This window comes from Marmota monax, unplaced genomic scaffold (genome assembly GCF_021218885.2).
Source record: "Marmota monax isolate L192 unplaced genomic scaffold, Marmota_monax_Labrador192_F-V1.1 WCK01_AAM20220418_F8-fsc00023, whole genome shotgun sequence".
In the NCBI taxonomy this organism is placed as follows: Eukaryota; Metazoa; Chordata; class Mammalia; order Rodentia; family Sciuridae; genus Marmota; species Marmota monax.
Genome location: NW_026692907.1, coordinates 18184554 through 18207680, shown reverse-complemented (window position 1 = coordinate 18207680; position 23127 = coordinate 18184554). Strand labels below are relative to the sequence as shown.

The window sequence follows — 23127 nt, the reverse complement described above, 5'->3', positions numbered from 1 at the left end:
GCGAGTTCGAGACCACGGGAAAACAAACGACCGCCCCCACCTCGCCTCCAACCACCACCCTCGCGGACCCCAGCTCCCCACAATGCTGTGCGGCGCACGGGTGCGTCACCGTCAGCTCCTCCCCGCGCAGGCGCAGCAGGCCCTGCCCGCCGCTGGAGAAACGCAAGAGGGAGCGCCGTCTGACGGAGAGCGTATTCCCCCTTTAGCTCCTTGTTTTTCAGAAGGCTTTTTTTCCCTTCTGCTTCTTCGAAAGCATTCACTTCCTTACAAAAAATTGCGTTTTAGCAACTATTGTTATTCAACAGCGCCCACGATATTTCTTTTTTTATAAGCTATCATCTACAAATTTTTTGAGTTACTAATATTTCCATCCTAGCAACCAAGTTTTTCCTCTCACCACTTTCAAGTTTCCTGGAATATTTACTACAAATTTCCGTAATATTAAACTTATGATCAACTGAATAATAATTTTAAAGATCCTTGTAGGATTTAGTAAACAACTACTTTGAATCACTGGTATTTGTATCCACAGCCATTTGAATTTCTGGGGAAGAGTATTCCAGATAAGACGAAATAAATTACAAGTTTGAAGCTTTCAAATATCATTGCTCCGTCGACCACTGCTTTCCACTTTATATTTCAAAGGGAGAATTACAAAAAGATCTTGTCATAGTGAAATAAGTATGCACAAGGCAGGATCACTTAACTCATCTTTGGGAGTAAATTAGGGAAAACGTCTAGTTACATTTGAATGTCAAATGTTATAATTTTTATTAACAGTTAATGCTATTTCTAATCAAAATGCCCCCCCCCCCCAAGTCATACTATGGAAAAGTACGTGTTTTCTGATAGGCTTTTAAAATATGACTTAAAAGTTCTCCATAATACTTTGAAGACCCAAAACGTCCTCCTGCTTGTAGGTAGGGAACCACCACTACACTACTACATTGATAAGAAAATTTAAACTGATTGATAGAATGCCAAAAAGATGCCTACGAATACCAGAGAATAATGCTTAGGCAAATCTTCAAAATAATACCAATCCTCTTATGGTACCAATACTATAATACTATAAAGAATAGCTTTAGTTCTTTCCAGTCTCAAGCTTGTGAAAGATCTTGTGCATTTAGATCTAAGTTCTTCATGTAATACATCTATATACAATCACTCTACTTGATGGATACCATTTTCCCAGTTACATAATGCAGGTCACTTGTTTTTTTGTTACCAACTTTTGTTTACACTAATGGAAAAGATGGTGATATCGTGCCTATCCACACAATTCTGCAAATCTTGCACAAGCAAAAGGCCTTTTTATCAAAATTAGTTGTCTTACCCTTAACAAATACTTTTTGAGAACAGGGAAGGCAAATATTAACTTTAGTGTTCCTGATCTCCCTGTTCATCATCCTTCTTATCAAAGTGACAGGTCTTGATATGTTGCCTAGGCTGGCACCAAACCCCTGGGCTCAACTGATCCTTCTGCCTCCGCCTTCCAAGTAATTGGAACTACAGGCGTGCACCTTGGTGCCTAGCGACCAACAACATTATACTGGACCAAAGACAGCATGTGATAAAAAACTTACTGAATACAATCATGTGCTAAAAACTTTACAAGTGCTTCAAACAATGTGCTCAGTCTTGTCAGGCAGGTAGCTCATTACTAAGGTATATATACAGGATGTGCATGCAGAAAAGGCTGGGTGAATGAAGACAGTAATGTTAACTGTGAGCTTTAAGGGGAAATTTAGTTGAGGTAAAAAATCTCAAAGTGAGGGATATAAATTTGTTTTCCCCTATAACTATTCAGATCAATAAGGAAAACCCTGGAAATAAATTACTACTTCTATAAATTTGTGAATCTGAAAAACTCATCTGTAGATCTACTTTATTTTCTATCCCTAACTTATAAATTACACAATTATATTTCTGTTCTAGTTCTAATTCTATAAATTTAGGTAATTCTATAAACATTACCTGTTTTAAAATAAAAATTGTAAATTCCATGCTTCTTTTTCTTCTTTCTCCATCTAAATGGAGAAGCTAATAAGTTAGTACCAGGGGACTAACAGGTGGGCAGATGGACATGGACAAATACACACACACCAGAACACAACAAAAAGCCTACCTAAGTTTATTTCCAAATACATCTTTTGCATTGTTTATACTGTCTTCCAATAGCAGTGATTCTGTCTATATGTTTAAAAAATGATAGAACACCTTGAAATTATAAGCAAAAATCTGTATGTGGTAATTTGTCACAGCCTTGTTTTCATGATTAACAGAGGAAAAAAGTAGTAGTAGTCTAACCATTCAGATACTGCTTCCAGGGGCTGGGGTTGAGGCTCAGTGGTGGAGGGCTTGCCTAGTATGTGTGAGGCACTGGGTTCCATTCTCAGAATTGCATAAAAAAAATAAATAAATAAATAAATAAATGAGATAAATGTATGGAGTCCATCTACAACTGAAAAAAATTTTTTTTCTTTTAAAAAGACACCATTTCCAACATTCTTATGCACAGTATTCTCAGCTATAATTAGAGCTTGGGGGAAAAAATCACAGTTGATTTATCTGTACAGATTAGTTTTCCTTTTTGGATTGAGTAGGGTCAACAGAAACATTTAGCTGGGGAACACTGATTACTCGGTACAATTTTTAAGTTATATAAGATTCTTTTGGAATTTCAATTGAGCAAAGGCCATTTGAGGGAATATTTCACAATTAAAAAAAAATCCACTGGGGGGCATTCAATAGAATTATATGTATTGTTAAATAGTTTCTAGCTTTTTCATATTAGCTTTTCTTAATCAAGGAATTAGACATTTGCATCATTTGACCTTTAACTTCTTTTTTCTATGCTGTAAAATTAACGTTCTCTTCATGAAAGAAAATTAATTTTATTTTATTTTTTTTTTTAGAAAATTAATTTTAAACATTTACAAAACTGAAAAAAATGAAAGTATACTCAACTTAGTAATAAGACTGAATGCTTTTAAAATGGCCTTTAATCCTTATAACACTTAAAAGGTGCCAGAGTGATTACTAACACAGGTCCCAGGGTCAAACTAATGGGTTTCCATTACCAATTAAAATAACTGTGACTTCTGGCTCATTACTTTGTACTTCCATTTCCTTATCTGAGTTATGGGGAATAGCAACTGGCTTAATATATAAAACAAGTAACAAAGGGGCAGACAGGTATTAAAAAACCAACCAACCAACCAGGTATCTCACTTCAAAGCCTATTATTTCCACTATTCTGTGTTGTTTCCTACTACTGCTTATCATAGTAACTCTAGAAAAAAATTAAACTTGTGAAATGGGAAGGAATAAAGATTAGTTTTGAGTTCTCAATTATCTGACTCAAACCTCTTATTTTGAAAAATGAATGGCTGTCTTCAAATGGGCTCCATTTTATACTATCATTCTTTTTTTAAGCTAGTACCTTGGGCTATTCTAACTTCATAATTCACATGGAAAATATGAATAGGAAGAACCAATTTACAAAGCGTAGTTTCTTACTTTAGATTTCATATTTTAACAAAACATGTTAAAAATTGTAAAGTAATGTGTCAAATATTAAAAATGTAAACTATATGAAGGTTAAAAAAAAGCAGTCCTCTATTTTACCTACCCAATTCCCATTCCACTCCCTATCCATGTTCTGAACTATCATAATAAGTACTACTACTAATTAACCACGTGATCTCCCTTACCTTTATATAAAAAATAGAGACAATGATACATATAACTTTAAGTTTAGCTTTAAGATTATAAATGCTATAGGGATAAAGCAGAGTGCCCAGCACACAGGCATCTAACATAAACTTACAGGAAAGTCAATTTCAAACTCTACAATTTCTTCAACTTTTCAGTGGATAAATACAACAGTAATACCGAACAGCAACACTTATTAAACAGCATTACTATCAAAATGAAATTGATATGAAAATACTATATAAGATGCTAAGTGATAGCAAAGATGTGAACTGTAATGATGCACTCTCTCCCTTAAGAGGCTGTTGAAATACAAACATGACAACAATGTAAATAGGTTTCACATTTTCATAATCATTTTGACTCCAAAGCAGCACATTACCAATTGCATGCATAGGCAGATGATGGCTAAACAAAATCTTCCCTTTCTTAATAAATCGCAAACGTTTCTATAGAAAATTCTTTTAGGAAGGCTTCACTTAACTTTTCCACATTTTTTGAGTAACAGTACTATTCATACTTCCGAACAACACAAACACCTGCACATTTCCTTGAATAATATTAAATGTACTGTGGCATGGATCAGAACAGACATGCAAATGACCAAAGTACAAATTAAAAACTACCAACAAAGCAAAATATTACTAAGTACCTGAAATAATCTGAACTAAAAAATAAATGACCAAGCATAAGTAATTTTTAAAGGCAATTAGGCTTTTCACCCAGTAGCCATCCCATTCCCTTGAAACTATGAAGTGCTGTTAATTTCAAGCCACAGTTAGCTCATGTTGAAGTCTAAACCACTTGGAGACATTTGTTATGCAATTATTTTGAGAAGAGATGGTGGAGAGGTAACATTTCTAGGCAATGAGTTTAAAAAGAAAAGCAAAAAGGTCAGCACCTTAAGACAGGAATATAGACGTAACTATACTAATGATAAATATGCTTTGTGTTAAGCAAAAAATAAGTACTTCTAGAATGATAAAGAGCAAGGCTGGGCTCATATATCTGCATAGTAGACATTAAGTATGTATTAGCTTTTTCATCACTGTGACCAAAATACCCGGCAAGAACAACTTAGAGGAAGGAAAGTTTCTTTTGACTCAAAGTTCCATAGGGTTAGTCTGTGGTTGGCCAAGTCCATTTCTCTGGGCCCCAAAAGAGGCAGAAGAGCATGGCTGAAGGGTGTGGTGAAGAAACACTGGTTCACAAATTGCACATTCTAATATTTCACTTGTGAATATGCTTGTGTTAATATAGGAGCTTTAGGGGAACAGTTCATATTCAAACCATAGCAAGATAAGAATAAGGATGAAGCCTCAAAGATCATATTATTAAGTCTTATTAGAAGTATAGGGGGGCTTTGCTCATGTGGAACAATATTTGCCACTTATAAATATTTACTCTCTTTTAAAAGTACATAAGTGGCAAACTGAATTGAACTGAATAAAATTGTTTCCAGGGAGTGATAGCTAAACTTTAAAATAGTAGATTTCAGACTAGCGATATAGCTAAGTGGTAGTAGAGTGCTTGTTTAGCAAGTGTGAGGCCCTCTGTTTGATCCTTAGCACCTCAGGAAAAAAAATAAAATAGATTTTGTATATGCTAAGACAAAAATAGAACAGTACTGTGAGGATGATCTATAAGGTTGTGGTGTCCAAATTTTACCTCTGAATTACTTTACTAACTCAAAGCTCCCTCATTTGTAATACCCATCATAATATTAAAACCAATATTTAAAGTTGTGGAACATATTAATCTTAAAAAAAAGAGTAGGAATACTGTAATAGCTATCAAAGGTTAAAAATAATAATTACAAGGAATAATAAGAACCATTTTCAGATGATTTTTAGAATAACTAGTAAACAAATCAACACCATAGCACTTATCTTAACTGGTATTTGCAAGAATGGTTTATCCACCATCTTTTTCATTTTTCTTCAGTAGAAAGAAAATAAACAACAATAACAAAAACTAAAAGTATTTAGGATACATCTATTTTACTAGTGTCTCCAAAACACTGACATGTAATAAAAGCAGTAAACTAGAATTCTTTTATATCAAAAATAGAGAGGAATCTAAGATCAAATATTAGAATCAAATATTAAACCTCTTAGAGCAGGAAACTTGCTTCATGATTCAAAAGCATGAAGAAAAGCAGTGGGAAAACACAAAGAATACATAATTGTACAATCATAAAGAAAATGCACTTTCTCCACTAAGAAAAATAATTATCTCACTCACCTCTTAATAATAATAGAATTCAATTCAAAGTTGCATTTGAAAAACTACTAATAAAAATGAAAAATACGTATTGCCTTCAAAGAAATTTTTTTTTTTTACTATTTTCCAAAGTTGGTACTTAAACACCTAAAGGGAAAACAAATATGAAATTACAAATTGGTATTTGTAACATGAACTAAAATGTTGTCTCAATAACTTTTACATAGGATAACAAGTTCTCATAGATAAGACAATATTTTGAAAGATAAATGTAATACTGCTTCAAACAGGCAAAATCTGTTATTTTACATGAAAAGAAACTTCAGAGAAATGTTTGCAAAGCAGACTTGCTTTGCTCTTGATTATAGTTTTTAAACAAATGTGCTTAGAAAACCTACATAATTTAACCTCATCTTCCCTTAGTAGAAATTTTAGATTTGTTTCAGTAAATCCATCTTATCAATTGTACCTTTCAACTTTGAAAAAATAAATCTAATACATAGCAATGTTTTACATCAATTTGAGATAGACATATAATTTTCCCAAATACAACCACATCTGAAAATATCTTATTAAATTTTAATGTAAGATAGCTGCTGTATCTTAATTTGATAAAGTCTTATTTTTCATTACCAAACAGAATAGAGTTCTTTGGGCCATATGATTGTTGTGCTTAACATTTTTGTTTTTTAGTTTCTGTTTTCAGTTAGCAAAGAAGCTTAAAAAGTAAAACTTTCAGTACTTAAATAAAATGAACGTAATAAATTGTAACTAGATAATTCTGCTACTAAAGTAGGTGTACAACAGTAGCCAGCCTGACTCAGGAGATAACCTTTTCATATTATTTTAATAATGTACATAAAGTCCATTTTTTAAAAAGCTAACAATTTCACTTTCATACCTGTGTTGAAAACGGTTAGAACTTTTGTTTTTAATGCACTTTTAAGTAATACAACTAATATAAAGACCTAATTCCCACTAATATAACCATATAATATTGTAACTACTTTCATAAAGAAGTTTAATCCAGGGGCTGGGGTTGTGGCTCAGTGGTAGAGTGCTTGCCTAGCATGTGCGAGGCGCTGGGTTCAATCCTTAGCACCACATAAAAATAAATAAAGACTTAAAAAAAAAAAAGAAGAAGAAATTTAATCCAAGTGGATTAGCTTTCAGTATCCACCAATTTGAGATAGACATATAATTTTCCCAATTGCATGAGGTAATAATTTTTACTTCCTCAATCTCCATTTTTATTACAGCTATATGCTAGTAAAATTTTTATGTCCGTTACATCTGTTGACGTTTACAAGTATATGGTCACTTGAGTTTCTCAGAATTATTTTGTCATTAAATAGGATATGCCTCTTTTATTCAAAATGAAACAATGTTTCAACATGATGTCATTAAACATCAATAATGATTAGCATTCAGCAGATTCCAGCAGAATCACAATGAATCAAACAAGTACACCTAGCTATATTTAAGAGCAAAACTAAGCAAGAATCTGTTGTAGATAGAGGAATAGTTACTACAAAATTTTGCAGCAATTTATTATCTTAAGGTAGAGTGTTACCTCCTAGAAAACAGAAAAAGTTTGTTCTCAAATTTGTTTTAAAGCAATTGAAATTGGTTAGTACGGATATAGCTCAGTGGTATAGCACTTGCCCAGCACGCACAAGGCCCTGGTTTCAATCCCCAACACTGCAAAAACAACAACAAAATACAATTGAAGTATTCCTTAAAATGATTCCATAATAAAAGCAAATTGGAAATTATGAAAAGCCACTAGGCAACTCATGGTTGGAGAAAGATCCAGGTTTAATTGCCTGGCCATGCTCCTTATAGAAATTTGTGATCTTAGGCAAGATTCCTAACTTCATTTAGCCTCTATTTCTTCATCTGCAAAACTGGTCACTATATTGAATAGGAAGAAAAAAATAAATAGGGTGTTTAAAAACCAAATCTTACATGCAACAGGACATGAACCTGGATTCAGGTAAAATTGCATAATGCATATTTTGTCAAGAGACGTCATTTTACTGTGCAATTAACACTTCAGATCCACAGTAGATTCCCTGGAGGTTAGGAGAATATCTGCTTTTAAGACAAAATCACTCTGGAGAAGAAAAAGTCTAGCACCCAGAAGAGTACTATACAGGGTGAGTTCTTAATAAACACTTGTTGAATGACTTAATGAACTGTACCTTTCAGACATAAACTGTAACTTTCCAGGAAACACGGACTTACTGGACAAACTTTCCATATTTTATTCTGATCCCAAGTCCCTTCCCTCAACCAAGGGATTTAAACTATTGCTTTCATCAAATTATTTCCAAAAGCTTATAAGTTAGAAATTGTTATTCCTAAAGTAATGAAAAGAATGACTTTCAAAAGCTGTCGAGTAAAACTGCTTTAGTTACACAGTATGAAATGAAACTGACTTAACTTGACATTGCTGGGAACAAAATCCTTCCTACTGAGAAAGGAAGCTAAAGGGCTGAGATATCCCCGCCCTCTCCCCCAACACACACACACCAGTCCCACATACAGGCTCTAAAGATGATGGCGAGCAGGAAAGAAGATTGCTCACTCAGGTCTACACTAAATCTGCTTGTTTACTTGCTGCCTCTTGTCCCCTTTTGCCTCCTCTTCCGGCCAATTAATTCTACATCTAGGTATCAGCTGCATTTGTTCCTATAAATTATAACTGCTTTTATGGGATGAAGGGAGAGAAGCAATCTTGCTGCTTCTCCCAGGTTTGATAAAACTGCCTAACGTTCATTCTTCCCTTTTCCATCTTTTGTCTATTTCTTATGTGGGGGACACATCTGGCCAGCCAGAGGGATCCTAGGCTCGCTGGCCAGCAACAGTAAGCAGGTGGGATTTGAACTTGCACTTCCGGGGCTTCAAAGTCCGGGCTGTGATTCACTAAAGCTTGTACCACACTTGTCTCCTTTACCGTCCACTTGTCTCCTACAATTGTCCGGTAGGCAGGACATTTTTTACATTTTAAACTTTTTTTCCTCTCTTTTTCTAGGTTGCCAATCCTTTGATTTCACATTCCCTCCAACGTTGGGCTGTTTCAACACAACAACGGGAGTGATGCACGTTAGGAGTCAAGAGTACAGGCTCCAAGACCAGGAAATCTCTTTTACACCTTACGACGGAGGTCTGGTGCCACTACCCCCAGCGACAGACAGGCTGGGTTCCAGAGAGGCTGCAGACCGCGCCCAGGTCTCAAGTTTTAGTTAAGGCCCACGTTCAGACTAGAAGAGGGGAGAAGAGAGGGTTATCCTTTCCCAACCCCCTCGCCACGGTGGAAGCATACAGAAGGCTGGAGTCGCAGTAACCGGAGCAAACAATAAACCCGAAAGCCCCTCTTAAGCCCGTTGAACGCACTTACTAGAGCGAAGTAATTCCAGGACGCTAGGCCGGCACCGGCAACTGAACGGGCTGCTCTGTCCTCCAGCCCCGGGAGCTGGCGGTGACGACATCTGCGCCGCGCCACACGGAGCGAAAGGCCCAGCGCGAAGCCACGAACTACGCGCACAGAGCGCGCGTTTGCGGAAGGGGCGGGGTAGTCTGGCGGCGCCACATTTAAGCGTCATGGGTGGGGCTGCCGCTTGCAGACCCAGGATTTGAACATGTCGCGCCTGCAACGGGTAGCCGGGCGGGATCCGCGAGCGGGTTTCAGAGCTGAGAGGAGAGACTGCACTACTTCTGTGCCCCAGGGGCTGTTAAAGGCGGCGAGGAGGAGCGGACAGTTAAACTTGTCGGGTAGGAACCTCAGTGAAGGTAAGACTCAAAGGTGCTACCAGTTTGTGCCGTGCGGGCAGAAAGCCCTAGCTCAAGGCAGCCTCCTTTCCTCGAGCTTGGCTTTGCCTTTTAGCCAGGATCCCTGTGCGGTAATCCAGGCAGTCTTACATTTCGACTGACATGGCCTCCCAGTTTCCTTACTTCTCTGGCTCCAGCATCTCCACTGCAGGCACCCTTCTGGGACTATGGACAAAATTTAAACCGGACGCTTTCAGGGACTCCCGCATAAGAAGGAATAGGCAACGTAATGGTAGAGTAAACTACCTATCAGATATTGGGAAAATATTTTCTTTGATTCTTACTTTCTTTTTCTCAATTTGTTCTCTAAGGAAAATTACCGACGCTAAAATTCTGTATTTTATCTACTCCTTTGTGAGCCTTGAGTGAATGCGATACCTCTTCTTTATGAACTTGGGTAGAGTCCTAATGACCAGGAATGATGAGCAGGTTTTCTAAATTGAGGATTGGAATAAACGCCACACAAAGTCCATGAATTTGAGGCCACTCTGAAAAACCTGATAAAGACAAAGAAACGGTAACCTGGGTATAACAATGAAAGGCCAGATGCTCTTGGAGTGGCCTGTGCGTGGGGGTAAGGGAGCAATGAGGGAGAAGTGGAGAAATAAAGCATTCTTCCTGTAATATTTTCCTCTACTTACATTCAGCTTTTTACACTGCAATTAAAACCTTCCATTTTCCTTCTAATGAATATTAACTTATTGTTCCGTGAATAATGTAAACCAGGCAAACAGATACTTTGATGAATAAGTGAAAGGGTATATGGCATAAAATCCCTGCTTTATTTATAAGAATTTTTATAGATGGGGCATAAACACTTTGAAACTACAGATAAGCTTTTTTCTCCCCACCCAACCCAGTCACTCTCCCTCTCCCTCCCTTGCCTCCTTTTCCCATATATATTTGTTTTTTCCAAAGTCGAACATTTTCTTTTTTGACTCTCTTGCTTCCTTTAGGATTTTTGCTCAGAGCTCACTTCCAAGAGGCCCTTCCAAACCACCATAATTACCACTGGTAACACACTGTTGTCTCCCCTGTTTAATTTTTTAAATAGAATCACTATAAGGACTTATATCATTTAATTATTGCCTACCTTGCCCATTAGTTTAGACTGCTAATTCCACACCGTCAGGTACCTTCCCTTTGTTCATTGTTGTGTCCCTAGCTCCCAAAATAGTGTTTGCTGTATTGTAGGATCTATTTGTGGCCACTATAAGTAAATGAGTGAATATTCTCCAGAACTAAGTGATGTTTTGGAATGTGTTTATTGACTAGATCCATGTGATTTAGTGTGTTGAACTTTTAGGTAGAAAATTTTGACTCTTAGGTTCATGCTGATATGGATCAGGACTGTTGTATAAACTGAACTTGACACAGTAACTGTTGTGTTCAGTGAGTGAATATATAATATTTCATAGGAAAGGCTTGTGGTATTTGTAGCTTATATATGAAAAAGGGTTTCCTGTTACCATAATAAGGAAGATCTTTCCCTAACTGGTTTTAGATTTCAGTTTCATGTCTTATCACTCTAAACTTTGATATTCAAATCACTATAATTCTGTACTATTTGTATTCCTTTTGGGGATAACCCTCGTTATCTCCATTTCTTAGCTCATATAACTTGGAGATGTTCCTTAGTTTTTCACTTATAATGAAATAATAAGACTTAACTAAGGTTTATATAAGTAACATAGTTAAAATGCCTGCTACATAAAATAAAATTGAGCATTTCTGTTATGGTATGGCCTGATATCCTGGGTTTCTCACTTTAAACCTCACTCTCTTAATGTCATTACAAGAGTTACCTTCCCAACACAGATTTTACCATATCTCACAAAACATTTTAATAACATTTCATAGCTCACAAGGTGCAATATAATATTCTCAGCATAACACTCAAAAGATTTTCAGAATCTTGCCCCCAACCGTCTACTTTGTGGTTCCCATCTCTTTTCAGCATCTTATTCTTTAACAACAATAATAACAAAGTGTTGCCTTTTCCCCAAACAGTTATACTTGTACATTCTTTGATAACTATTTTAGGTTTATAGAAAATTGAGCATGTTGTACATTGTGTTCTCTTTTACCTCCTCCCCCTCACCGCTTACATTTTTTCTTTTAATAACATCTTGCATTACATCAGGTACATTTTTAATAATTAATGAGCCATTATTATTATTAACTGAAGTTTATAATTTACATTAGGATTCGCTGTTAGTGTTGTATCATTTTATGGGTTTTGACAAGTTCATATCATGTATTTACCATTATACTGTCATGCAGAATAGTTTCACTGCCACAAAAATCCCTTGTGCTGTACACATTTATTCCTTACCTACCTTCCCCCAATAAATAATAATGAATCTTATGTTAAAAGGCTTATGAGAAAAGGAATTATGTGAAGGTATCATTAATTTTTATTTTATTTATTTAGTACCTAGCACAATATCTGGAAGAAACATAAATAGTTGATAAATAACATACTATTTAAATGCATAATTGTATCCCTTCACATATCATACATAACATTTTCACATGTTATATTTCACATGAAATATCTTGTATATTTGTGGAAAGCAATCTGAAAGAAGACATGTTTCAAAATATCTTTTGAATATAATTCATAATTCAAAGTAATAATATTTGGAGGCACAAATAAAGATAATAAGAAGACTTTTTTTTGTACTGCCAGCGAGAATTTAGGGGTGCTTAACCGCTAAGCCCCTCCTCCTTTTTTTTTTAGTTGTTGATAGACCTTTATTTTATTTATGTGGTGCTGAGAATTGAACCCAATACTTCACACATACCAGGCAAGTATGCTACCGGTGAGCCGCAGCCTCTGTATTTTTTATTTTGAGACACTAGATAAATTGCTGAGGCTGGCTTCAAACTTGCAATCCTCCTGCCTCAGCCTCTGCAGCTGCTGGGATTACAGGTGTGTGCCACCAGGTCCAGCATGAGAAGACTTTTAAAAATATTTATTAAAAGTATAGCAGTGTGCAGACTGGTTCAAGGGAAAAATTTATTGGAAAAAAACCACCATCTACAATTGTTTTAGTTATATCAAAAAACATTACCGAAACTTCTTTCCAGAACACTTTTAAGAACCATAACCAACAGGCTACTGGCTACTTCTATATTACTTACTCATGGAACCATCAATTAGGTAGCAGAAACAAGTGACATAAAAAGACAAATATGCTCCACATGAAGAAAAGTAACAACCCAATTTAAAAATGGGCCAAAGTTCTGAAAAGACCCCTAACCAAAGAAGATATATATGGCAGATGTGCTTATAAATAGCACATCTATATTCAACTTTATTCATCACTGGGAAACAGCATATAACATAATGAATCTAGTAACATGACTAAAATCCAAAAACCTGATAATACCAAATGCTGGTATGGAGCAAAAGGAGCTTTCATTCATTTGCTTGTGGAAAGATAAATGGTAGTGTCACTTTGGAAGACAGTTCGACAATTTCTTATAAGGCTAAACATAGTCTTATATGATCCAGTGATCATGCTTCTAAGTTTTTATGTAAATTGAGTTGAACACTTACATCCTCACAAAAATCTGAACATGAATACTTATAGCTCATTTATTCTTAATTGCTCCAAATTGAAGCAACTGAAATATCTTTCAGAAGGTGAGTGTATAAACAAAATGGTACATCCATATGATGGAATATTATTTGGCAATAAAAAGAAATGAGCTATCAAGTTATCAGAGGATCTGGAGAAGCATATTTCTTAGGGGGAAATATAAGAGGAGAAAAGGCAATCTAAAAAGGCTAGATACAGATATGACTTAAATTATGAGACATTCTACAAAGGGTGAACTACAGAAACAGTAAAAATATCCGTGGTGACAGCTGTTTTTATGAACAGCAGCAGAATATATCATCTCTTTGTTTCAGTGTAAATAGTGCAGCTCTTTTTTTCACTGAGCTAGATAAAATGAGGACCAAGTGATAAAGAAAATATGGATTGTTGCTTTCTGGTTGCATAATCATGGCAGAACAATAGTGTAGAAATGTTTTTAAGTGTTTCATCTAACACTAAGGAAAATGAAAATGTGCCACAGTTTGAGAAAAAAGAATGTGCAAATTCTAATGGAAACTACTTGAACTGAAAGGAAAATTGGTAGGCAGATAATTTATTAAACAAAGTAATTTACTTTGGAAACCATATTATTTGAAAGGGAAATATTGTTGTAAGGCTTTTCTTCCTTACCTTGAAGAGAACAGAGGATTAGTTTTCACTTGTACAATTAAGTAACTAGGTCTAGTGATCCTAAGCTTCAAAAAACATACTGTTTTAGGGTAATAATGATTTATTTTATTCAGTATACAGTTAGAACAGATAAAAAGTATAAAATAAACCATTTCTTTAGGCTTTCAGTAACCATCTTAAATTTTTATAAACCATGCTCTGCATTACTATTTAGACTGAATCTGAGTTTTAGCTATTGCTTGCTTAATGGAACCCATTGTGATATTCTAAATAACTAATAAAAACTGATCATTTTCATTTCAGGAAAAAAAAAAAAAACTACTTCCAGGTGAGTATGTTGTCAAAAAAAAAAAAAAAAGCAAATCCTATACATTTCTTAATGAAAACAAGAAAAAATGCCTATATGTTCAGAAGTTGAAAGAGAACATTTAATTTTTTTACTGAAATCCAAGGGAGTTTGAATTATGAGACAAGGAACTAGATAGTTAATTAAAAAGGTCCCATTTCTGTTTCTTAATTCCTTAACACAGTTGTTCTAAACTTGATTGACTCACCTCTTAAGTCGTTTATCTCCAGTTTTCAGTGCCAAACACTGTGTAATAAATTAGTCCAAACTTAAACGTATCTTTCTTTTGTTAGACTTACTCACTTGCATTTTAATGTTATTTTGAGTAGATGGGAAACACATGGAGTTAGATAACAAATGAATTGCTGAGGCTGGCTTTAAACTTGCTATCCTTTTGCCTCAGCTTCCCAAGCCACTGGGATTACAGGCATGCACAACAGCAACTGGTTAGTAATACACTTTTGAAAGAGGAATGGATCACAGCAAAATCAGGGAGAAATAAAAAATCCTTAGAAACAAATGAGAATACAGGTACAACATAACAAAATCAAATAGAGGCAGTTCTAGGAGGAACATTTATAGCATTGACTTACTACATTCAAAAAATAGATATCAATGTAGGGTTGATTTAGCATACACAAATCAATAAATGTAACTCACCATATACGTAGAGTTAAGGACAAGAATCACATGATTATCTCATTAGGTGCAGAAAAAACAAACCTCAGCACTCATTCATGTTTAAAATGCTAAAGAAACTAGGGATAGAAGGAATTTACCTCAGTGTTGTAAAGGCTCTCTCTCTGTACAACAAACCCAAAGCTGCCATCATACTGAATGGAGAAAAACTGAAAGTTTTTCCTCTGAAAACAGGAACAAGACAGGAATGTCCGTTCCCACCACTGCTATTTCACACAGTCCTTTAAAATCTAGCCAGAGCAACCAGGCAAGAGAATGAAATTAAAGGGAAACATAGGAAAGGAAGTCAAATTATCTGTTAGTTGATATGATCCTATATCTAAAAGACTTAAAAAAATTCCACCAGAAGACTTTAGAGTCGTTAAAAATTTCAACAAAGTAGAATGATACAAGATCAGTATATATAAATAATCACTGCTGAGAAGGAACCTAAGGAAACTATACCATTGATAATACTCTCAAAAAGAAATACAAATAAAAGAGAATAATTGAAAATATATCTAACCAAGGATGTGAAAAGTCTCTACAATTAAAACTGTAGAACACTGAAGAAAGAAGTTGAAGAAAACTTTAGAAGATGGGAAGATCTACCATGTTCTTGGTTAGGTAGATTAAATATCAAAATGACTGTATAAAAGCATTTTACAGATTCAGTGCAATCCCCATTAAAATAGCAATGGCATTCTTCACAGAACTAGAAAATTTTAGTTTTAAAATTGCATTCTAAAATTCCTTTGGAAGAATAAGAGACCCAGAATAGCCAAAGCAATCCTGAGAAAGAAGAGCAATACCAGACCTCAAATGGTCCTGGGAAAACTGGATAGCCATTTGTCTACATATGTCTTTCACCCTGCACAATCATCAACTCAAAGTAGATATGAATTAGACCAGAAAATCTGCTATTGCTAGAAGAAAACATAGGCCTGACATTCCAACATATAGGCACAGGCACCGACTTTTTTTAACAAGACTTCTAAAGCACCAGAAATATAATCAAGAATCAATAATTTGGATGGCATAAAATTAAAAAACTTCTGCACATCGAAGGATAGAAGAGTCATAAAGAGGAATGAAATAATGGCATTTGCTGATAAGTGGATGGAAATGGACAACAACATGCTAAGTGCAATAACGCATATAACGAAGTCAGGGTCAAATGTTTTTTCTCACACGTGGAAGCTAGACAAAAATAAAGAATAAAAGGAGGGCTCTCATGAGAATAAAAGAAGGATCAGTGAAGTAGAGGAAGGAGATTGTTTGGTCAGGAGGAGGGACAGAAAAGGGGAGGAATAGTGGAATGAAACTGACTGAACTATCCTTTGTACATATATGAGTAGACCACAGTGAGTTGAACCTTTATGTATGTGTATAATGCCCTTTCAAAAACAAACTGAAGTAGAAGAAAGACAGGTAGAGTAGAGGAAAGAACAGTGGGAGTGAGGGGGCTAAAGGGAAAGTACTAGGGACTGAGTTGGAGTAAATTATATTCTATACTTGTACAGTTATATCAAAATAAATTCCAATTATGTATTACTATAATGCACTAATAAATTTTTATAAAGATATGAGCATTTCTCACTTCTTGAAAAGTTTCCTATGTCCCTTTGTCAGTCCATCCCCATTGTTTGCTCCATAAAACTGTTGATGTGCTTTTTGTCAATGTAAATTAATTTTGCCTCTTCAAATTTCTTGTAAATGGAATCATAAAATTGCAAATTTTTTTGTTTAAGGCTTCTTTTACTTAGGATAATTGTTTCTAAGCTTCTTCAATGTTGTTTATATCAGTAGTTTCTTTTTATTGTTGAATAAGAGTCCATTGTGTGCATATAATTCAATTTGTTTATTTACCTGTTTATAGACATTGCATTTTTTTCTGGTTTGGGCTATTAATAATACTTCCATAAGCTTTCATTTATAAGTCTTTCAGTAGACCTATATTATTTCTGTGGACTGTATGCCTGAGAATGGAATTGCTGGACAATAATAATAAGTAAACATTTAACCTTATAAAAGCTCACCAAACAGTTTTGTACTAGACATATGAGAGATCCAGTTGCTCCACATCATTACTAGTAATTTGTATTGTCAGTCTTGTTAATATTATGCATTCTTTTGTCTATGTTAGAGTATCTTCTTGCAATTTTAATTTGTATTTTCTTAAGTAATGATGATCATCATTTCTACTGCTTCATAGTCATTTGTGTATCTTTGGTTAAGTTTGTTCAAATTTTCTTTTTTTTTGACTTACAAGACTATATATTTGGAATACAAGTCCAAGTCCATAGATATCTATCTATACCAACATCTATGTAATATTTTCTGTTTATGGCAAGCCTAATTTTCTTAATAGTATCTTTAGAAAAATAAGCTTTTAATTTTGATAAAGTCTAATTTGTTGTCTCCATTTTTTCTTTTTTAAATTGAATTTATTTTTAATTATTACACAAAAAATTAGAAACAGTACATACTAGCCAGATGTGGTGGTGCACACCCATAATCCCTGATACTTGGGAGGCTTAGGCAGGAGGATCACAAGTTCAGAGCCAGCCTCAGCAGTTTAGCGAGGTCCTCTGCAACTTAGTGAGATTGTCTCAAAATAAGAAATAAAAAGGGCTCTGGATATTGCTCAGTGGTTGAACCCTGGGTTCAATCTCTGGTACCAAAAAAAAAAAAAAGACAGCACCAGAGAAAGAAATTGTACCCACTAATGGGCAATAGGATAATGTCTATTAGTCTATGTGCTTTTTGCTGGTTGATCTGTTTCTCATTCCCATAGAATCATCTAAATTTATGTATCAAAATAATAGTTTTCACAAATTTTATGACGCTTTTGTTCTCAATGCTATTGGGAATAGTAAAGGTTTTTTTATTTTACTTTGCTTTTAAAATAATCATCCACCCACAAAACAGAAACAGAAGTGGATTTATATTCTACATCACTCACATTTGCTTAAGAAGAATATAGAAGCAGAGAGTACCTAATCCAAGAGAAGGAGTAAGAGAGGGATGTTATTATTTATTCTAGTGTACATGTAGATGCCTCATAACACCATTGTATCAGATTAACCCTCTGAATTATACTTCATGGTTTTAAACTTGAAACTGTGATTGCACCTTTCTTTTAAATCTCTAATGATTTTGATCATCAGTTAAATCAGGGCATAACCAGTGAATGCCTTGATTAATATTAGTTCAAAGATCTACATCAACATGTATGTAGTCCTACTTTTGTTAAGGAATGAAGAACTCTCTTTAAAGTAATTTGGCTATATTATTATAACATTAGTTTTGCTACTTCATTACCATAAGCTACTATCTGGAACTTCAAGTGATAGTATGGCCCTGTTTAACTTATATAGTCTCATTTGCTGTGTTATAGGAATTATCACTTGTTGCTGTAGAATGACACAAGTTTTATATGCTGGAAAAAGAAACATAATTTTATATCTAGCAAAACAGAGTTGCTAGCAGAGTCCAGTATTTCTCCTAAGTACGATTAGAAAAGATACAACAGTCCTACCAAGGTTAAAATCACATCTAATACCAGCTGTGGAACCCTGAGTGAATTGTACATTTTCCTCTTTGCCCCATTTTTCTCATCTATAAAATAGGAATGGTAATAGCACCTATCTCACAGAGTTGTGACTGGGTATTTTGGTTGTTTTGTGGTGCTGGGGTCAAACCCAGGGCCTCATGTGATGACAGGTAATGCCTTACCAGTAAGCTACACCCCCAAACGTGTTACAAGGTTTAAATGCATTGGTTTGTTAGAAGATTGCCTGATATTTTCGTTAGCTATTATTATCACTACAAGTACTGTTAGACCTTTCTGAGACTCGGTATACACTTCTATTACAAAAGTTTTGATATTATAAATATAATTAATAATTTGTAAATACAAATGCTGATTTCCAAGCCTTTTCTGTAACTTTGTTAGCATGATAGTAGACTATATTTTATATATTTATCAAAAAGTGTTATACAGAGTACACCTAGTGTGTAAGTGAATAAAATTAAAAGTGAGATCTAATGTATCTAGTCTGTTTTTGAATGAAATCAGCTTTTGCTGTAGCTGTAATTTATTGCTATTTGACTTATTGGAAAATTTTTGTTTCTGAAATTGTTTCTTAGTAGATAAATTGAGTGGTTATTACCAAAGTATATCATTTAATATCTAATATCTTTTTTTTTTTCTTTATGGTGGTGGTGGAAATAGTGCCTCAGTGTGTTTGGAGAATAAATGTGGATATCCCTGAAGAAGCTAATCAGAATCTTTCCTTCAGTTCTGCTGAACGATGGTGGGAACAGACAGATTTGACCAAACTAATCATATCAAACAATAAACTTCAGTCACTGACAGATGACCTTAGACTCTTACCTGCATTGACTGTTCTTGATGTAAGTTGAATATAATTATGTGTTGTTGGTTGAAGAAACTCCAAAGCTAAATTTAGGCTTTGATAAGCAGAAAACTCTTCATGTTAAGTTGATACAGTCAAAGGAAAAATAACATTATTATGTCATGCATTGCATAATGGTTAAGGGTATAAAACATAAGGTTTTAATTCTGACTTTCCCACTTAACAGCCAGTGACTTTGGGAAAGTTGCCTATTTGTGCTTTAGTTTCCATATCTATCAATGAGGAAAGATACTACTGTTTTTAATTATTAGAATTCTCTGTGTTAACACGTACAATCAGTATTGTTGCTTCTACTCATCTTTTTTTCTTATTGTTATATTTTATCATCACTATGACTCTAGACATTAAAACAAGTGTAGTACTTAAGGGTTTTTTTTTTTTTTGTAATTCACTTTCAATCTCACTGACTTAAACTATTAAACTCAAATTTTTATGATTTTTATTAAGGTATTCAGTTTTTAGTCTCTAGTCACTATGTCATGGTAAATTGGAGCATTAATAGTTACTTTAAAGTATATAAACTTCTGGTTTACATAGCAACATCAAAAGTCCTGTAATTCATGTGTGAAAAAGATTGAATGTAAATAGTGAAATTTCTAGAGAAGTTTTTTTTTTTTGTGTGTGTTTATTTGTGAAATGATTGAATTGGCCTACTCCAAGATACTTTCTCCCTTAAAAACAGTATGTTTCTGTGAGAACATGAGAGAAGTTCTTCTCTCCCTTATGTAATTTTTGTATATGTTGACGTAAATAATTTCTTCACCTGTACATGACATTAAAACTCCAATCCATGAGGTGAAGCTTTTTTGTTTTATTTTGGTAATATTTAAAATCAATAACTTATTACTTCATGATTTCTGAGCAGTAGTTGGGTCAGTTTTAAACCCCTTTTCCTCTTCTACACTCAGAACAAATTACAAATAGGTGTCATGTCATTGAATTAGAAGAACAGGGATTATTAGTGAATAATTTTGTATAATTCCAAGCTCATGTGTTGTTAATTATAAGAATAAGAATACTGACTTCCTTTTAATGATTTTAGATACATGATAATCAGCTAACATCACTTCCTTCTGCTCTAAGAGAACTTGAAAATCTTCAGAAGCTTAATGTCAGGTAAAATTTAAGCTTATTTATTTCTAATGTTGCAATTATAATGGTATAGATTTAGTATTCTTTAAAATTATTTTCTAACATTAGAAAATATCATGAGGCTGGGGCATAGCTCTGAGGTAGAACCTGTGCGTAACATCCATGAGGCCCTGGGTTCAGTACCCAGCACCAAAAAAAAAAACAAAAAACAAACAAACAAAAAAACCTTTGTGTTATCTTAGAAAGTAGTTGAATAAGAATTTTAATTTCTTTTTTTAATATTTATTTTTTAGTTATAGGTGGACACAATGCCTTTATTTTATTTTGTGGTGCTGAGGATCGAACCAAGTGCCTCACGCATGCTAGTCAAGCGCTCTGCCTCTGAGCCACAGACCCAGCCCTTTACTTTTAATTCTTAATTAGTTGTCCTTTTTAAAAAGATGGGTTTTGCTATATTCTCCAGGTGGTCCCAGAACAGCTGTGCTCAAGCAATTATCCTGACTTAGCCCCATGTAGCTAGGACTATAGATTAGCCCCTCTGCTCTCAGCAGAGCATTTGTCTTTGTGTTTGGTTTTAGAATTCCCTACATGTTTTCTGGTTTTATGAATTTAAGGCCAGTTGATTTAAAATAAATGTTTTTGACTTCTTACCTAGCATGTGCAAAGCCCTGGATTCAGTCCCCATTACCAAAAAAAGAAAGTGTTTTATGTTTATGAGATAATATAAAAAGATTCAGGTCATATCAAGTTTTAAATTACTATCACGACCCATATGAAGTTTACTCACTTTCCCCAAGTTAGGGCAGTGAGTCAAATTAGAAATATTAAAAGTATGAGAAATTTAAGAAATAAGACCAAACATGAAAATAAGTAAAAGAGCAGAATTCAATTAGGACCAACTTTGATGGAGACTGGGTCTAACTCCCCAAAATGAAGTCATTTAAATGAATGGGAACACCACTGGGATTCCGAGTAAAGAACTTCCTGAAGAAACAGGAAGAAGATAGTAGAAACAATTCCTCTGGATGTTAGCAGGTTAGGCCCACCTCCTGTACCTCAGGGGCAGCTGCTTTTGAACCTAGGGCTGTTAGCTAAGGCAGGGCATCAGCATAATCTGGCGTTATCTAACAGGGAATTTCACTTAGGAGCTCCAAGGAAAGCAACCTCCCTGCCTTGTTATGGCTCAAACAAGCCCATAATTCATACACGGGCTCCAACAAATTACCTCTATATTCTAGAAAGTATCTAGACAATAAAGAAGAGTTATTTATTAATCAATTCCTTTATTAATGCTGAAGAATTTTCTGGTTGTTTTGTGTGTGTGTGTGTGGTGCCTGAGATCAAACTCACACATGCCTCACACATGCTAGGCAAGTTCTCTACCACTAAGCTAAATCTCCAGCCCTCAGGGTTTTTAATATTAGCAGTTTTTAAACTTTTCCAAGGACCCCTTGTGTTCCATGCATGTTTCTGGTACTGTCATTGGCAGATAGGATGCTAGGTGGCTGAGGCTCTAAATGCTTCCTCCCAATTAACACCCAGATTTATAAGAAAGAATATCTTTGCCCTGTCTGTTATATAGACATAGATTAAGAGAAAGAAGTTAGGGGAGATTTCATTTAGGAAAAGAAACAAAAGGTTCTTTAAAACGTAGTTTGAAAAACTGGTTATAAAACAGATATGGTTATAGATCTATTTAACACAGTATAGTCAGTTCTGTTTTCTAGTGGTAAGTTAACTGGTTTGAGGGAAACAGTCCCTAAAATAACAGTCCTCATTTGGTGAAAAACTTGAAATTACCATAAATCAGAAAAACTATCTACACCTGATGGGCTGTGGATCAGTGGTAACGCACTTGCCTGGCATGTGTGAGGCACTGGGTTCGATTCTCAGCACCACATATAAACAAATAAAGGTCTATCAGCAACTAAAAAATAAAAAAACAACTATCTACACTTGAAAAGGTGCTAATTGTTTAGATATGCATCAGAGGATCTTCCTCTTATAAGTCAAAAGTATAGACAGAGCTTGCAAGGACAAGAGTGAGGAGTATTAAGCTTGGGGGGCGGTCAGCTTTAGATTCGAAAATGTTAAGTATATGAATTTCAAGATGGAGGAAATATATAGCTAGAATTACATCTTTTCCCATCTCAATCTTTATCAAATATACCCAGACTTCAGCTACATAACCTAGAATAATAACCAACTTTTAATAGTCTTACTCGTTCTTATTTTAGAAAACAAGAACGAATGGCTCGTTTTGGCTTTTTTGTTGTAGCTAGTTTTTTTTTTTTTTAATGTAATTTAAGGTTATTATACAGCCCCTCATATTTCTATTTCCCCCTGTTAGTGCATGAAGTAACTGTGTCATGATAGTAGAGTAGAATTCATAAGTGAATAATGAAGTTGTGATAAATTTGGGAATCTCTTCATTTCTCTCTTAATAACCAGGGAACATATCATCCTCAGTGATGTGGGACTTCTCCTAAATCAGTAAACTGAGTATCTCTAGAGAAGGGTACAACTGAAAAGTTCAGAGTGGAATTGACATGTCAGG

At 34.7% G+C, this 23127-nt stretch overlaps 2 protein-coding genes across 3 annotated transcripts in view; one reads left to right on the top strand and one right to left on the bottom strand.

Moving 5' to 3' along the window:
* Window positions 1-9489, bottom strand: part of Srsf11 (serine and arginine rich splicing factor 11) — a 35684-nt gene extending 26195 nt beyond the window's left edge. The window contains exon 1 of one of the 2 annotated variants that reach the window (XM_046450960.2): window positions 9344-9489. The gene's annotated coding sequence lies outside the window, so the exon portion shown is untranslated. The remainder of the gene's footprint in view (window positions 1-9343) is intronic. The other variant, XM_046450962.2, reaches the window with a different exon arrangement.
* Window positions 9490-9526: 37 nt separating this feature from the next.
* The window catches only part of Lrrc40 (leucine rich repeat containing 40), a 71308-nt gene continuing 57707 nt past the window's right edge, over window positions 9527-23127 (top strand). Inside the window, exons 1-3 of the mRNA XM_046450954.2 lie at window positions 9527-9735; window positions 19274-19455; window positions 20521-20594. Coding sequence (XP_046306910.1) covers window positions 9585-9735; window positions 19274-19455; window positions 20521-20594 — 407 coding nt within the window. The 5' untranslated portion in view covers window positions 9527-9584. The remainder of the gene's footprint in view (window positions 9736-19273; window positions 19456-20520; window positions 20595-23127) is intronic.